General features: G+C 38.6%; 1 protein-coding gene across 1 annotated transcript in view; it reads left to right on the top strand.

The window, feature by feature from the left end:
- rapgef4a (Rap guanine nucleotide exchange factor 4a) overlaps positions 1 to 18,314 on the top strand; it is a 189,997-nt gene extending 171,683 nt beyond the window's left edge. The window contains 6 exon segments of the mRNA XM_052030204.1: positions 255 to 345; positions 7,919 to 7,969; positions 9,348 to 9,435; positions 9,701 to 9,765; positions 13,020 to 13,074; positions 16,422 to 18,314. Coding sequence (XP_051886164.1) covers positions 255 to 345; positions 7,919 to 7,969; positions 9,348 to 9,435; positions 9,701 to 9,765; positions 13,020 to 13,074; positions 16,422 to 16,549 — 478 coding nt within the window. The 3' untranslated portion in view covers positions 16,550 to 18,314.
- Positions 18,315 to 19,046: the final 732 nt, after the last annotated feature.

Genomic DNA, 19,046 nt, shown 5'->3' on the forward strand with positions numbered 1-19,046 from the left:
TTAAACCAAGCATTAGATCATTTAAAGTAAATTTACGTAAGCAAAGTGTTTACTGTCATATGCATAAGTACATGTCTGCACAGGTGCAATGAAAAACTTATTGCAGCAGCATCACAGGCACATTGCATCATATAAGCTGATGTATTTGAACCATTTTATTTAATTGTGATGTGTGCGTGATAAGTGCACAAAACTATGACAAATATTGTTGTGTATTGTATTAATCCCAATGCATCATTTTTATCCTTTTTCAGTTGCAAAGAATATAGAAACTTGAACTCATTTTTTGCTCTAATAATGGGATTGGGCAATGTAGCTGTTAGCCGCCTCACACAGACCTGGGAGGTAAGTTATTTTCATTAACTGTTTATCAGCTCAGATAATGTCTATAACCTAATGTATAATAAGTAGGGAAATTGAGCTCAAGTATTAATATAATTTTATATATTTCTGCTTTAAGATAATTGGCACAAGAAAACGTGAAAGTTTTAAGCAGTGATGCATTGTGGAATTTACTGGTTGAAGGGATGGTGGAAGCAGAATCAACATTTTCAAAAGGAAGCCTGATATATGCTTATAAGAAACATGTAGGACTATGGAATGTTAGCAGGGTACTGGGAATGATTGGATTCCTCTTTCAAAGAGCCAGCATGGGCAGAAAACGCCAAATAGCCTTTTTCCATGCTGCATGACTCCAAGTCTCCTATCCAGAATTATAGTATGGAGCTCACGGTGTGGTGTGTGCATGCGTATTAAACAAATGATTACATTCAGACCCATTCAAAGTAAATGAAATCAGAAAAAGAAACTGTAAAAGGGATGCTTATGATGGTTTTGTTTTTGAAATATAAATGCAGTTCTAAATGTCAGCATTTGTAAAAAGTTCAGGTAGACAGAAACTGGGTACACAGGTATGGGCCCTGAAAGTGTCAAGTGAAAAAGAATTTGCTTTTTGTATGATGCCTTCATAAACTCAGGATGTCCTGTTATTCATTACAGTTAGCAATGAAGTTGTTACTGGAATGTAGGAAAATGTAGCAGTTATTTTGCTTGCACCAAATTCCCACAAATAGCAAAGAGATGAATGACAGTGATCTTGGTTACTTAAGTTGTAAGGAAAACTTTGGCAAGTCTTCAGGAGAATTCCCGTGTTTATCTTCAAACATAGCTCCTGGTATTGCCCTGATTTAGTATTATATTTGGAAATCTCTCAATGTCACCGAATTGGCAGCCCAGATTGGGTGCTCAAATCTCTGAAGTGAGGTTTCAACTTGCAATGTTCTGACTCAGTGAGAAGTGTGGTACCTACATGAACTAAAGTTAACATTTAACAAAATTATAATATAGTTTGGATAAAATCAATATTTACAACTGTGCAGTTATATCATTATTAAATTGTTGCATCAGAAGAAATTAAAGTCTTCATTCCTTTTTCTGTTGCTCCTGGATTTCCTCTGCTTTCTTTGAGGGACAGAGGAAATCTTAACACCTGTCCTATGTGTAGGTGAAATAGTGCCCTTGAACTGAGTGGAAGGCAAGATTCCTGGTGTTCTTGCCTTGCTTTCTTGTTATAGCCCTGAAGGGGCTCTGATTAAATTATAACAGTAACCACACTTCAAAAGTATTTCATTGGTTGTGAAGGCATCAGAATGTCCTACAATCCCAAAAGGCACCATATAAATGCAGGCCTTTCTCTAATGCCTTGAGATGTGATGAAATGGGATTGTTTTCCTTCTCCCAATCCACCATTCCCTTCCCTCTTCAGCTTGGAGGATATGTGGGGGTCAGGCATCAGGTAAGGAACAGATAAAGATGCTGCTTAATGTTTATGTCCAGTTGGCAACCAGTTCCATACAGCAGCTATGAGCCTATAGTTATGTTTCACTTTCCATCATGGATTCTCTGCAAATATCCATGATGTGCATCTTTAACAGTTGTAGAGAAAGAGCTCGCTGAGTAAAATGTGGAGGATTCAACATTATCAAAGCACTCCACAATAAAGAGCAGTTAAGTGTGTCATTCTATTGAAAGAATCAATAAATGTATTAAAAAGACCATATTCATCGTGAACGTTTTGGCCAAATTCACCTAATTATTTTTTTAATTCAAGAGCATTTCATCAACTGAAATCATTAAAATAAATAGATCCATGTGTAGGAACTACTGTACAAATAACATGTACGCACAGCTAACTGAAAGTTGCTTCAGTTGTCTTTCTCCCTGTCACTGACTGTATCCCATTTGAAATGTACAAAACGGTTATAAATGAGATACTTTGTATTCAATTGAATAAGCATGACATTCTTCCTATGCACATATACTTCGTTTGCAAGAGTCATCAAGTAGCATGTTACCTTCATTGTCTTCTTAATGCAACTCCTCTGTGTGGTTACCACCTCCCATGCCCTGGTTTTCCTTTTAGCCTGCAAAATATTTGTTAATAGTAGAACAAAGGAACAGTATTAAGAAAATTAAGATTGATTTGACAATTCCTTTTATTTAAAAAAAAGTGTGAAATTGAAAGGTTTTGTGTTCAACCTGTCAATCATTGCAGTAATTGAAATGATGAGAGCAAAGGTAATGATGAACTGAGAGGGAAAGACTACAAATCTGAGGATGTCTTTTGCAAACTGTATAACAAGTTTTGATGTTACTTCCAGTCACACAGATGCAGACAATTCATTGCAGCCCATCTTAGTAGCTGGGAATACAAGTGATTCCTAAGATTTGTGATTTTGTGACAAAAGTGGGGAAAATCTATAAATATGGGATTTTGAACAACAGTATTAACATGGCATCTTTAACCTAATAAGATATCCCAGACACTTCAGAGAACCATTATCAAATAACATTTGATGACAAAACACATGGGAATATATTAGGGTAGGTGACACAAAATTGTGTCAATAAGATATCATTAATGAGCATCTTTCTGAAGGAAAGAATTTTGAAAAGTGAAGATGTTTTACCATGAACTGAATAAAACAATAAATCTGGGATGTAACACAGTAAACTAAGAGCACGGAAAAGGAGCATTAGCTGCAATTAGTAACATGGCAGCATTCTATTCAAACTTTGGTCAACATGTAGTATTGGTATTGGTTTATTATTGTCACTTGTACCGAGGTACAGTGAAAAAGTTGTCTTGCATACCAATCGTACAGGTCAATTCATTATACAGTGCAGTTACATTGAGTTAGTACAGAGTGTATTGATGTAGTACAGGTAAAAACAATAACAGTACAGAATAAAGTGTCACAGCTACAGAGAAAGTGCAGTGCAATAAGGTGCAAGGTCACAACAAGGTAGATCGTGAGGTCATAGTCCATCTCAATGTATAAGGGAACTGTTCAATAGTCTTATCACAGTGGGGTAGACGCTGTCCTTAAGTCTGGTGGTACGTGCCTTCAGGCTCCTGTATCTTTTACCTGATGGAAGAGGAGAGAAGAGAGAATGACCCAGGTGGGTGGGGTCTTTGATTATGCTGGCTGCTTCACCAAGGCAGCGAGAGGTAAAGACAGAGTCCAAGGAGGGGAGGCTGGTGTCTGTGACACGCTGGGCTGTGTCCACAACTCTCTGCAGGTCCTGATCAGAGCAGCTGCCGACCCAAGGCATGATACATCCAGATAGGATGCTTTCTATGGTGCATCGATAAAAGCTGGTGAGTGTCAAAGGGGACATAATGAATTTGTTTAGCCTCCTAAGGAAGCAGAAGCGCTGGTGAGCTTTCTTGGCCGTGGCATCTACGTGATTTGACCAGGACAGGCTGTTGGTGATGTTCACTCCCAGGAACTTGAAGCTCTCAATCCTCTCAACCTCAGCACCGTTGATGTAGACAAGTGCATGTACACCGCCCCCTTTCCTGAAGTCAATGACCAGCTCTTTTGGTATTGGTATTGGTTTATTATTGTCACCTGTAACGAGGTACAGTGAAAAGCTTGTCTTACAAACCGATCATACAGGTCAATTCATTACACAGTGCAGTTACATTGAGTCAGTACAGAGTTCATTGATGTAGTACAGGTAAGAACAATAACAGTACAGAGTAAAGTGTCACAGCTACAGAGAAGGTGCAGTGCAATAAGGTGCAAGGTCACAACAAAGGTAGATCATGAGGTCATAGTCCATCTCATTGTATAAGGGAACTGTTCAATAGTCTTATCACCATCGGGTAGAAGCTGTCCTTAAGTCTGGTGGTACGTGCCTTCAGGCTCCTGTATATTCTAATTGATGGAAGAGGAGAGAAGAGAGAATGTCCTGGGTGGGTGGGGTCTTTGATTATGCTGGCTGCTTCACCAAGACAACGGGAGTCCAAGGAGGGGAGGCTGGTGTTCATAATACGCTGGGCTGTGTCCACAACTCTCTGCAGTTTCTTGTGGTCCTGGGCAGAGCAGTTGCTGTACTAAGCTGTGATACATCCACATAGGATACTTTCTATGATGCATCTTTAAAAGTTGGTGAGAGTCAAAGGGGACAAACCAAATTTCTTTAGCCTCCTGAGGAAGAAGAGGTGCTGGTGAGCTTTCTTGGCTGTGGTTTCTACGTGATTTGACTAGGACAGGCTCTTGGTGATGTTGAATCCCAGGAACTTGAAGCTCTCAACCCTCTCAACCTCAGCACCTTTGATGTAGACAGGTACATGTACACTGCCCCCTCTCCTGAAGTCAATGACGGCAGCTCTTTTGTTGACATTGAAGGCAAGGTTGTTGTCATGACACCATGCCACTAAGCTCTCTATCTCCTTCCTGTACTCCGACTCATTGCTGTTTGAGATATGGCCTACAATGGTGGTATCATCTGCAAACTTGTAGATGGAGTTAGAGCAGAATCTGGCCACACAGTCATGAGTGTATAGGGAGTAGAGTAGAGGGCTGAGGATGCAGCCTTGTGGGGCACCAGCATTGAGAATAATCGTGCCAGAAGTATTGCTGCCTATCCTCACTGATTGTGGTCTGTTGGTTAGGAAGTCAAGGGTGGTGAATTTGTGGAATTCCTTGCCACGTACAGCAGTGGAGGCCAGATCACTGGAGGTGTTTAAGGAAGAGATAGATAGATAGATATCTAAATAGTTGGGGTATCAAGGGATATGGGGATAAGGCCAGAAATTGGGATTAGAATGGTGTGGTTTTTTTGCACCCCCCCCCCCCCCAATTTCTCATTTCTTTTTCTTTTTTCCCTTTCCTTTGGAGCAGACTCAATGGGCCGAATGGCCTACTTCTGCTCCCTTGTCTTGTGATCCAGTTACAGAGGGAGGTGTTGAGTCCTAGGTCTCGGAGTTTGGTGACAAGCTTGTTTGGAGTTATAGTATTGAAGGCAGAGCTGTAGTCAATAAAATATAGTCTAACGTAGGTGTCTTTACTGTCCAGATGCTCCAGAGCTGAGTGTAGGGCCAGGGAGATGGCATCCGCTGTAGACCTGTTTCGGCAATAGGCAAATTGCAGTGGGTCGAGATTGTCTGGGAGGCTGGAGTTGATGCGTGCCATGACCAGCCTCTCAAAGCACTTCATGATGGTGGATGTCAGAGCCACTGGTCAGTAGTCATTGAGGCATGTTACCTTGCTTTTCTTCAGTACCAGGACGAAAGTGGTTTTCTTAAAACAGGTGGGAACCTGAGATTAAAGCAGGGAGAGGTTGAATATGTCCGCAAATGCTTCTGCCAACTGATCAGCACAAGATCTGAGCACACGGCCAGGGACACCATCTGGGCCAGGTGCTTTCCTCATGTTCACTCTCCGGAAGACTGATATTACGTCCTCAATGGTGACAAGGGTTCAGTTGCGTTGGAGGCTATCAGGGTGGGTGGTGACAATCCACTTCCCTTCTGTTCAAAACGCGCATGGAATGTGTTAAGCTCATCAGGAAGGGATGCGCTGTTGTTAACTATGCAGCTCATCTTCGTCTTGTAGCCTGTTATGGCATGTAAGCCCTGCCATAACTGACAGCTGGTCTGGGACTCTATTTTGAGTCGGTATTGCCTCTTGGCATCCCTGATAGCTTTCTGAAGGTCACATCTCGATTTCTTGTACTGATCAGGATCACCAGATTTGTGTGCAGCAGTCCTCGACTTCAGTAGGGAGTGGATCTCCCAGTTCATCCATGGTTTTCTGTTATCAATTTTTGGAGAGGAGTGTGAAATCATTTAGAATATCTGGACTCTGAGACTGGTGATTCAGAAACATTTTGAATTAGTAAGCTAGATAGATCAATTGGCCTTCATATCAGTTTATACATTGCAACTGATAATACAAGTGACAATAATAAACCAATACCAATCGTGAAGTGACTGAGGTAAGCCTTTTGAAACTTAACGGTTCACACAAAAGGACCAAGATTGCCTGTAACTTGTGGCATCTAGTTATTTCTTAAATGATTCCAGTTTTTCTATCTTCACTACTCTTTCTGGAAATCTGTCATATTTCTTGTTTAACCTTCTTTTCTTAAGCTGACTTTTCCTGGTTCATTCCTTTCATCGTGCTGAGAGGGATTTTCCAGAACATTGATGCAGCAACATTTAAGGAATAGTGGACCACCCTGGACACCACTGGGAAGTGGAATGAGAATTGTCTCCCCTTTGCTATAACCAATCAAGGATTACAGGAGTTTAAGAGTAAGGTTCATCAGTACAACTGAAAAATAAGAACACATTAAATCAGAAGCAGGAATCTTGTCTGGTTGGCATGGTAATTTGAAATGTTAATTAGCTACTCAATGACAGACAAGCAAGAGTGGCTCTAATTTACAGTGGTGAGTGACTGACAGCTCAGCAGGCCAAATCCTGATCTCTATCTCTCCCTTTCCTTTCAAATTCTGAGATCTCATAGCAGAATCGATCATTCTCTGAATATTTTACCAAAGGGTTCAGTCTTCAATGGCCATCCATGTTTGTTTTATAATTTCTTGAAGCTCGTGACAAATGTCACGTGGGGTTAACTGCTCCTTCAAATCTATCTTCAACTGAGAACTATTTAGCAAAATGTTCACTTTTTTGCTGTAAACTGACTAAAACTCAAATCAATTGACTTTAATTCCTGTTAGATGGGAATTGTTGACAACCTCTATATGTTAGTATTTATTTGCCATATTTTTGAATACCATTATTCATGCTGCAACTACAGCAGATTTGTACGTGACGCAGCAAAACTGAGGTGTACGTCCTCCATGTTTGGTATCAGTAGAGTTAATCAAGTGCCATGTTTCTTATTTTGTTAATGCAACAGAAAGTAGGAGTTAAACGTTTCTAACAAAAGTTATGTAAACTGCACAATTGTCTTTTGAAATTGTCCGTCTGTTATTTTTAATAAACTTTTTCTTTGTAGTTTAAAGCCATTGTCCAATAGTTTATTCTGTAAATTACTTAAATCTTAGATTACAAGAGTGCACATGATATTCAAAAAGCTAACTACAATGATGATGCTTTTCATTATGTAGATTTGGATTTTGTCTAGCTTGAAGAGAAGTTGTTCACCTACTGCAGTGGCCTTTTGATGCTGAACTAGTGAAAAGTATCTAACAGTGGAAGTGAGTTACAGGGAGAGGTTTAGAGGGACAGTGTGATTCTTGAGAGAGAATTTCCAGAGCTTAGGGCCTTGGCAGCTGAAGGCATGGCCATGGAGGGCATAGTAATTAAATTTGGGAATGACAAAGAGGCCAGAAAACTTGTAGTCATGAGAGCACTATAACATAAAATGTTTGCCATTATCAAAGGATAGGGTGGAGGGTTGTGAAGTCTGTGTAGACAGCAAAATAAGAAAATATTTCACTTATAATAATAATAATATCATAGCCATTACATCAGGCCATAATACATCTGAGAAATATGTGACAAGCCCACCATATAGACTTTACCAAGTTATGTTGACCATGATATATTTCTGATAATTTTTAATACTAGATTCAAAAATGTATTCAATCTTTACAGAAACTTCCAAGCAAATTCAAGAAAATCTATACAGAATTTGAAAACTTGATGGTGCGTATGCAGATTTTTAAAAGTATTGCCAAAAATAAATAATTATAATTATTTTTGGATTTTGTTGATTTCTAAGATAATTTTCCAGACTGTTATGGGTTATAGATTTTCAGACAAACAATTAAGCCACCAGTGTAATGTATTATTTTATGATGACTTCAGAGTTGAGTCACTAACATTAGTATTGATATGTCCTTTTTGGATTATTGTAGTATGTTATTAAATGGGGTATTAGCAAGTGTTGGTACATGAAGTTTTTGACTGGTTATTTTATCAGGTATTAACACATTACAGTGTAGTGGTGTTGGTTTTTGAATCCAATGTTTCTCTTGTTTTTCTTCTTGTTTTTAATATTATTAATAGAAATTTAAACCATGCAATAAAAAAAGTCCCCATTTTGTTTTCATTATTGCATGTATTGGTAAAACACATTTCACATCCTTGGGACACCTCTAAGTGCTTTCCAGAAAATTTTTTATTGTGTTCATTTTGCCTATAATGCAATGGATCACAAGTACCAACTTCCCTTTATGTAGTAACTAACAAGGCACAATGTACTATGGAACTTTGTATGGGCATTATAAAAATCAAAATCAATGCTAAGACTCTTTGGGGTACATTAGGATGGATGACCAGAAGCTTATTTCAGAGAGGAATAGGTTTAAGAAAGAGAGTAAGAAAGTCAATGAGATTTTGGGAATGAATGTCAGAGCTTAGGGCCTTGGCAGCTGAAGGCACCCATGGAGGGTATTGCAAATTCAGGACTGACAATATGGCTTGAATTAATGGAGTAGTAAATATCAAAGGGACAGAGGGCTCAGAGAGAGGGAGGGGTGAGACCATGGACAATTTGAAAACTCAAGGAATTTTAACATCAAGGCTTAACTAGGAGCCAATGTAGATCAGCAACTTCAGGCATGAGTGATAGGCCTTGGTGTGATTACAGACAGAAGCAGCGAAGTTTTGGATGAACTCAAATTTGCAGATTAGAACAAGAGAGGACAGCACGAGTGCACTGATGTTGTCCTGTCTCGTGGTAACTAAGCTGTGGTTGAGGGTTTCAGCAATAGGTGAGCTGAGAGGGGAAAAGGGTTGGGTCATATTAGAGAGAGAAACAAATTGTCAGTGTTGCCAGTAAGTATGTGGTGTGACCAGTGACCAATTTTAGACCACATAGTCAATTAAATATTAGCAAAGTGTACCGTTTTTGCTCCTTTTTGAAGTAATTTTTAACCAGTATTTCTAAAAATCTTAATGTATAGCATTTTCTCAATACATATGCATCAGTTATACTTCACTTAGCAAAAACCTGCTTAGCATTTCTAATGTAGTGAATTAATTACTGAATAAATGTTAAATATTAAATAATTCTGTGCAGGATCCTTCTAGGAACCATCGGGCATACAGACTTACAGTAGCTAAACTGGAGCCACCAATCATTCCCTTTATGCCTTTGCTTATAAAAGGTATTTCAATCACTCTTTTCCCTTGCATATTACAAATGTCGATTTTTTTTTTGTTAAGCTGCTAACCATGAATTGTGTTAATTGCTTTAACTTTACCCAAAACAGTTAAATAGGAACAAGCAATATTTATAATACTTAGCTAAAGCTGGTTAAGTTATGTTGCCTAATTGAATTAATCAATTCAGAAATGTGTGAAGAATATAATGTCAGCTTGAAGTGTTTGCAGTTGGAAGAAATTGTGTGTTGATTACCTTTCTCTTAACAGACATGACATTTACCCATGAAGGCAATGAAACATTAACTGGTGACCTTGTCAATTTTGAAAAAATGGTAAGCTTCAGAAAGATTTTTTTGTTTTGGAAGTAAAAAACAGAGTAATTTCTACTTTCACAGGTTATTTATCTCACTCTGCACCATTTGAATTTCCTCCCACTCCTAATTTTTTTAATCAAAAGTCTCCCACAATTTTTGGGAGTCTGCAGTGGGCTGCAGGTACTGGATGACACAGTTGATGGGATGGGAGCTGTGAGGGTGACTGGTGATCAGGGAGTGGTCTTGGAGAGGACAAAGGTGGGTGGTTACAACATAGTCTCTTCCTAATAAAAAGAGCGAGTAGCAAGGTGTAGAGATGGTGAAGGTGTAGAGATGGTGAAGGTGCAGAGGGAAGAAGAGATGATGGGAGGGGTGTGAGTAGAAAGGCTGAGAGGCTGAGTGAATGGGGAAGCGGACTGAGAGAGGAGGGGAAATGAGGGAGGGGGTGATAGGGAAAAGGAGACTGAAGAGGGGAGGGGATGAAGGAAGCAGACTGAGAAAGAAAGTGTGCATAACTCCACACAACAGTGTTTGAACATTCATCTTAACCTCTTTGATATTGGATCAAGAACCCATTCTGTCAAGACCATGCAGCAATGGCCACCTCACTTTAAAAGAATTCCTTAGAATTGGAGTGGAAGCAAGTCATCTTCACTCCTAAGGAAGACAATGACTTGATAACATTGTTTTCCATGTAGTCCTTAGTTTTTCCAATGTTAACATATAGTAATAATATGTTCTTCATTCATTAAATAAAAGTATTGGAATGGTTCTGTTTATAATATTGCAACTTGCTATATTTGTTCTTGCCTTCTGTAATGTTACAACAACAGCAGCAAGTGAAATTAAAAGTTTATGCTGGTAGGCTTAGAGGAAGAGGCAAGTGATGAGAATGCTTACAGCACAGAAGGAAGCCATGCAGCCTGTTGAACCTGTTCTCATTGTCTGCAAGACCAAGCCAGCTGATCCCACCCCCATCCACTCTCCAGTCGGCCCTGCAAGTTCTTTCCTTTCAGACATCTATCCAACTCCCTTTTGAATACTCCAAATCGATCTGCCTGCACTACCATGCCTGGCAGTACATTCCAGACCCAAACCACTTGCTGTGTACATGGAAAAAAATTCATCACCTCACTTTCATTTTTTTTTGCCAATCATTTTCATTCTATGTTCCCTACTTTTGTTTCCCTTTGCCAATGGGAGCAATCTCTATATTTAATCCCTTCATGACTTTGAATACCTCCATCAAACTTCCTTGCAATCTCCCTTTTTCCATTGGAGAACAACCCCAGCTTCTCCAGTCTATCAACGTGCCCCAAGTTCTGCTTCCCTGAAATCAGTTTGATAACTCTCTTCTGCACCCTCTTAAAATATGGCTGATGTAATCATGAGGGATCCAAGTAATGATGTCTGACAATGTTACAAAAAATTGACACATAACCAACTATGACATAGAACAAGTCATTAGCATGCTGAAGGTGTGCTGTGGCTTCATGTGCTGCACTTGTACAAGCAATATACAATAAGAAGGGCTGGACCCACAGAACACTGGAGACACAGAGCCAGACAACGTGGAGGATGAGGAACATTGATGCTGCCAATGCAACAGGAACAGTGTGTGTTGCTAACAAAGATGCCCCTCAATATTGCAAATTTCAATCAGGAAACCTGTTTCTACTCTTCTGACATTGAGGTCTAAATCTTGCTTTTCTCCCTCATGCTTCCTCCAACAAAAAGCAGTGTTGCAAACAGCCATGCAGTTTTTTTCACATTCCCTTAGTGTCCACTACCAATTCCTGTCTTATCATTCCACACATCTGAAGGATAGAAGTGGGGAGAATGTAATTTTTTTTCACAGCTGAAAATTGTAACAGTAACTTAACATTCTGGTATTTTGTGTTTTCTTGTGGCAACAACAAAACTTATTTGTTCATAGATGGATTGTAGATGTCCATGGCAAGGCCAGCATTTATTGCCCTTTCCCAATTTCCCTTAACTTGGCAGTAGTGAGCCATGGCCTTGAATCGCTACAATCCATTTATTGAAGAAACCTCCATCGTGCCTTTGGTATTGGGAATATCCTGGAAATCTCTACCCAAATTAACAGCAATACATTCCCAGTTCAGAATATTGTGTGACTCTGAGAGGAACTCTCAGCTGGTGGCAATCCCAAGCATTCATTGCTCTTGTGTTTCCAGTTGGTAGAGATCATGAGTTTGAGGCATGCTTCTAAGAAACACTTGCCAGTTGCAATGTTGCATCTTGTAGATGGGATAAGGAGGGAGTGAATGTTCAAAGTAGTGCTGTGTTCTGGATCATGTCTAGCTTAAGTTTTGATGGAGTTGCATTCATCAAGCAAGTAGAGAATACTGCATGACACACAACTGACTTATGTATTTGTAGATACTTGAAAGTTTTGGGAAAGTAAAAGGTTCTGCTTGCCACATAATAACCAGCTTCCTCATCCTAGCTGCATAATGTAAATGATATCAATCATATGATGTGTCCATATCAAATGAGGTATATCATTGAGATGCTCTTGACAAATATCCTCTGGTTTTTGAAGTCTCTGTTGGCCATGCCATCAATTGCTCCATCTACACCTAGTGATAAACTTGGCCTTGTGGTTACAAGCTGACAATATGTTCTGCTGGAGGGTACAAAGGGCATTAGGTAGAATTGGAAATGCTTTGAGCAAAGCCCCCACTTCCATATCCCTTCACACCATCATCGATTTCAGAGCACACCATTGTTTCTTGCAGCTGGTATAGTCCATTGTCACAAATTAATGGGGCAATAAACAGCCATGGTTGTATGTATTTGATTCAAGGTGACATTTCAGCCATTTGTCATTGCATTCTGTTGTTCTGACATTTTCTGTCCATTTGTGTCATTCCCTCCCTCTTCGAAATGCCCACGCCCTGCATGAATTTATCCCTCCAAAGTGAGTGACTTCCTCACACAAGGTGCTGCCCCTAACTGTTTGCACATGATCATTTTTCACTTCATGCTGACTGTGATCATGTGATTGAGTGTTGTAGACAGTGTGGGTGGAAGATGTTGAATTCCATCAAAGTAGTTTGAAGTCCTCATCTCTGGTTGTGCATTCTGATCTTCTGGTCATCTCCAGTACCACCGCCTCGTTAGGTCTGAATGGCAGTTAGTTGGTTCTTTGCCTCTCTCTTGTATTCCATTCTCCAAGGAAATAAAAAGATTCCTGTGAGAATAATGTTTTAATAGTTTAATTGATATTAACTTTTTCTTTGTTTCAGCACATGATTGGCAACACAGTAAGGTCAGCCAGACACTGCCGAAGCCAGCCTTTCAGTAAGTCCACAATGTGTGAATACGAATCAAGTGTCAGGTGTTATGTGAGTTTAGTATCCCCAGTTACTGATTTTCATTCTAACTTGAACATTTCAGAGAATTCCCTGAGAAATCCAGATGTGTAGCGTCAGAATCATGTTAACAAAACGTAGAAATATTGCTGAAAGAGTTGGTATTCAAACTAGTGGTGAGCAATAAACTTAATCTACAGATGTATCAATGAATCCTGAAAGCATGTTGTAAGGTGTGTGACCAAGATACTGAAAGACTTAAGTTAATTTAACAGTAATAGAGGTGGAAGCATCATAGAACTCAGCAGAGACAAATGAATAACTGGAAACAACACAAAAAAGAATCTTTGGAAATTAAAGAAATGCAGGTGCTGAAAATCTGGGGGAAAAATAAATGCTAGAAACACTAAGCAGGTCAGGCAGCATCAGTGAGGAAAGAAAGAGTTGGCATTTCAAGTTGAAGACCTCCATCAGAACTCTTTGGTTGATTTCTGCTCTAACCTTGAAATTATCTTTACAATCCAGTCTCCAATAAAAACTAGTATTGTGTTAATTATATATGCTATCTTTCCATTGATCTCTCACTTAACCAAGCATTTAAATATCCACTTCACTATGTTATTTATATGGTCAAATGATAAATATGACCTAAACCTCGTTGGGATTCCTGAATTTCTCTGATTTTCTAAGTACTGTAAAATACAGTTTGGCCTTGTTCTGAATTAGTTAGATTTAATACTCCTGTTAAAAGATTCAGCTTGCTATTTAAATATATTTTAATATAATTTAATATGTATTCTTTTACTGGGGATTGGGTAGACTGGAGAAATGGTAGCTTGCACCATTAATATTATTGGAGCAATTTACTTTTCCCCATCAATATAATTAATTCAAACAACAGCAAAAGCAACAAATCCAATTCAACCTGCGGTCCCTTTACCCTGCTTCTCCTTAATTGGCAGATAAAGATTAGCAGCTTTCTGCTTCTTCTATCCTCTCTCTGGATGTGGGAGTTTCTCCCAATGCTTTAAATCATTGCCCACTCCTAGTTCCTCTTGATGAGATGTATTGAGTTACCTTCCTGAACTACCACCAGCTGTGTGATGCAAGTGTTCCTGCAGCACCATTTGGTAAGAAGTTTCAAAACTTTGTCCAAGTACGTGATATATGTACATTAGAAGTGGTAGTTTCTTGTCTTTCTGGATAGTAGAGATGGTAAGTTTGTCAGGTGCCATTGAAGAAACCTTGGCATGTTTCTGCAGTGCATTTTATCAATCCTGGTGCCATGCTGTACTGAAGTAGGAGAGATTGATTGTTTAAAGTTGTGGATAAGAAGAGAGTTTGGGAGCAGAACAATCAAGCAAACTGGTTTCTTCTGAATGGAGCTACTTGATTGTTAATGCAAAAGCATACTCACAGATAAGTGAAGAGTATTCTATCATGCTGCTGAGCTGTGCCTTGTAGTTGGTGGAAAAGCTTTTGCAGAGTTGAACATGTCACCAAATGCAAAATATCCAATTGCTGTCCTAGTTTTGCTACCCAAGTACTTATGCGTCCAGGTATATTTCTGGTGACCCATAGTGGTGATAAGTGATTTCATGATGGCAATGCCATTTAATATCAAGGGTGGTAGATTTCCTTTTGTTGGAAATAGTTATTGTCTGGCATTTGTGTGCCTGAATGCTGCTTGCCAGCATCTGATTACTATTTGCAGATTAAAAACTGCATCTTTATTTGGGCACTGTATAACAATCAGTAAACATGCCCACTTCTAATATTTTAATGGAGGGACAGTCATTGAAACACCATCTTCCTTTGTGCTCTGTGTATCTCAGGTAAGAAGGGAGTTTGTATTCCAATCCTTATTGACTTTAGTTTTAATTGGACTCCTTAATACAACATTTGGTCAAGTAGTTAAATCCTGATTTCCTTCCCTAAAAGACATTATTGAACTAGAATGATAATCCTGTAATCTGAGTACTCCATTACTGATGGTGGACTTTATTTCTAGATTTTAATTAACTGCTGACATGGATTTCTGATCATGACAAGGAGCATCTAGATCACTAGATGGCTTTGTTGGGTGGCACAATGGTGCAGCAGTTAGCACTGCTTCCTCAAAGCTCCAGAGATCCAGATTCTATCCTGACCTTGAGTGCTGTCTGTGTAACATTTGCACATTTTCCCTGTGACCATGTGAGTTTCCCCTGGGTGCCCGGTTCTCTGGTTTCCTCTCACATCCCACAGATATCCTGGTTTTAAGATGAATTGGCTATTGCCCTTAATGTGGGGGTGGGGGGGGTGGGGGGGTGGGGGAGGAGGTGCCGATGACAGGGATGCAAAAGGAAAAATGACGTTGGTGTAGTTGGGTGCTTGTTAGTTGGCATGAACACTGTGGACTGAACAGCCTATTTCAGCACTGTATGACTCTGACTGATTAATTAACATAACTTCTAAACTACTGTACCTACTGGACTAGTAATACTCCTATTATCCTGTGAAATATGTTAACTTTTGTGCTCAGCAGTGACTTTCATTTTGGGTGCATATCAGGCAGAAGATGAGTGGACCTGTCAGTCTGCCTGTCCAATTGCATTAAGAGAGGCCAAACTATTTTCATGGTTGCTCCTATATGAATTTTTTTGGCATGTAGTTGTTGCAAAACAAGAGCTGACAAATAACTTACTGATTGGTGGGGGCTGTGGGTGGCAAACTAAACTATTCATCGCAGGCAGTAACAGGAGCACTTAATAGCAAATAGGAAAATAAATTATTATCATGTATCTTGGTCCTATTATTCAATTATAGGCCCAAGATATATGTATATCTTATTAAGGCTCATGTGGGTTTTTTTTTAATCTGACACAGAGATCTCCATTTTGAAACCTTGCTGAAAATTGTACAGCAGCTTCAGGCAGACAATGAACAGTCCTTTATTAAAAAAATTTTTAAGCATGTATGGGATACTAGAAATTGAAAATAACCCTGAATTGAGCAATGTGGTTCTACTATATTCACTTCCTTCTTTCTGGCAAATACTGCATCAATCTTCCAGAGGAAAGTAAATATACTATTTGTACGATGTGAATAGTGTGTACTGTTCTATGCATAGTGAAAGGAATCAACAGTTTCGGGTTGTTCTCTATAAGAACACATGAACTTACAGATACAAAAGTCCATTGATGTCCTGCAAGCTAGTCCCAAAGTTTAAAATTTGCATATTATACTCTAATGTATTTCATCATAAAGCTATGCTGTTTCTTGAATTTGTTGATTCTAATTGTCTAAATCTAAACGTTTAGTCATTTCTGCTAATAATATTTCTCTCTCCATCAGATCCAGATGCATCACTTGCAAACAAGAATCATCAGGATGTGCGTGCATATGTACGACAGCTTAATGTAATTGACAATCAGAGGACATTATCACAATTATCTCACAGACTGGAGCCACGGCGGTCCTAATAAGTTACTTTCCACTGTTGCACTGCCATAAAAGAAAATATTTATACTTCAGCATAATGGGCATTCTGTTGTTTATGGTATTAAGAATAATTAATATTGAAATGAGGCTGTATTATAGCTGTCTTCTCTCCAGGGGAATCAAGACCATTCAGAATTGAACCTGGCTGTTACAGTTACTATAATTGCCTCTTCCAAAATTGGAATTAATAAGGTTTTACAAAAAAAATCCTTGGATCTTATTAAGAATTTGATGATTGGCAAAAGGATTAAGTTTTTTTCCAGGTTCTTATGCTACAGTGCATAAGGAATAACCTACATATGTATCTAAGCACAATGATAAAATGGTCCTCTAATATTTGTTGAGAGCACAAACATTTGATATTTCTGCTGATTGTTGCTTTTAAAATGTATTTCTAAATTTTTCATTTTAAACTTGGAAAATAGCACAAGCTGCACAAGGTAAAATTGATGAAGTGTTCCACCATTTCAGGTAACTCTTTTGAATTTCTATAATGTCAGTTAGACTTAATTGTTTCAACAACAATTTTCACTAAAGCTAAGCATTTTCTGTTTGCTCATAAGGCACTTCATTTAAGATGTTAGTTTGTCCTTGTAGCTCTCAACAGCATGTTGCAGGAACCTGCTGTTCTTGTCAGTAGCATACTAATTAAGCAAAACACAGCTAAATAATTTTGAGCACCCCACTGACACCAGAATTTTATTCTACTTAATCTTTTGTACGTTATACTTTTTAAAAAAAAATGAATTTCAAGTAATCAGAATTTAATTTCAAAGCTGCAATGTCTTCAGAGTGCACTCAATTTGCTTTCTGAAATTTCAATCAATTCCTTCTCGTTCATTTCGGGAATTGTATCTCCAAGCACCTGAAAATTTTATTAATAATCATGTTGTTGTGACAGAACCACACAGCTTCAGATTCTGTGGGAAACCCTGAGTGTTGATTATTTGTTTTAGAACTATTAAGCAAGTGTAAATAGTGAGAAAAAAGCTCTTGCTTAATGGTATTGTCAATGACAGTTCTATAAAGAATACTGTGCCAAAAGTATTTTTTTATTTTAATTTAATGCATGTTTAAAGGTTGGTTTGCCACCTATTATATAAACACTGCATTTTTCCTATATAGTTGGCTTTCAATTCCTTGAATTATCTATAAATGTTCTTAATTGTATAGTAAATGGCTCTAATGTAAGCACGAATAAAGTAATCACTGCAATGTGTTGTTCCACGTCAAATAAAAGCTTGCCTGATTTTTACAAAATGTAGCTGCCATAGCTGGATTTCCTGTAAATTGGTGGGTACAAAGCAGTTGTTCTGCCATTCATCAACAGGAATTAAAGTGTTTAGTTCAGTTGAATTCCATTACCTTGTATATAATGATGCTGATTTTCTTGCCCTTAATTTCACCTTAATTGGGGCAAGAGACCACGTTACCTCTTCTATGTTATGCATATTTTTGGCGGACAAAGTTGATCAAAGAGGGGTGAGAGCTTCATTTACAAAAATGACCCAATAGCATTATTTAAATCTACTTAACGTCATTGGTGCAGATAATGTTGGAATCTATGATGAAGTATGTAATAACAGACACGTAGAAAAGAACAAAGGGAATGAGCAGAGTCAGCATGGATTTAAGAAAGAAAAATTATTTTTGACTAATCTACTGGTATTTTTTGAGGATATGTACACTGGAATGGTTAAGGGGGAACCAGTAGATGTATTGTACTTGTATCTTTGAAAGTCATTCAATAAAATCCCACACAGGAGGTTGATTAATTCCATGTGGTCTAATTTTATTAGGAGTTAATATACTATATGGATTGAGAATAAGTTGTTGGGTAGTAAGCAAAGAATAGGAATAAACAGTTCATTCTAGATAGACAGGTGTGACTAGTGGGGTACAATAGGAATTAGTCCTTGAGCCCCAGCTATTTGCAATGAAAATCAACAATTTGCTGAGAGACCAACTGTCATATTTCCAAGTTTACTGATTATCCTAAACCAGGTGGGATTGTGAATAGAGAGAAGGATGTAAACAGGCTTCAATTGGATTTTTTTCTTTTTAAAAAAAAGGATTTGTTTGTAAAATATAGAGTGATACAATCAGGGCACGGCATTATATTTATTTGCCAACCAAGCATATCACTACATTCACTAATGTATTTACAATATGTCAATATGTCACAAATGTTTCAGCCCAATCATTCCATCAATGACTTATTTGAGAGGCTAATATATAGGGTCCTGCCCTTCAATGTTCAAGAGCAGGAGGACCCCATTCACCCTGCTGCTGCATCAAGCTTCAGTGCATCCCTCAACACCTTGGAATGTGTCAGTCGGCGGTGTTTGGTTGCAAAAACTCTTTGCAATCGGAGTTTCAGAAAGAAGTGTGTCTTTCGTCAAGCTGATGATCTTCTAGCAGCATTTGATGTTTGTCTCCACATGCATCCCTGGGTGTAACCCATAGACCACAGAGCCC

Source organism: Pristis pectinata, chromosome 1, assembly GCF_009764475.1.
Source record: "Pristis pectinata isolate sPriPec2 chromosome 1, sPriPec2.1.pri, whole genome shotgun sequence".
Taxonomy (NCBI): domain Eukaryota; kingdom Metazoa; phylum Chordata; class Chondrichthyes; order Rhinopristiformes; family Pristidae; genus Pristis; species Pristis pectinata.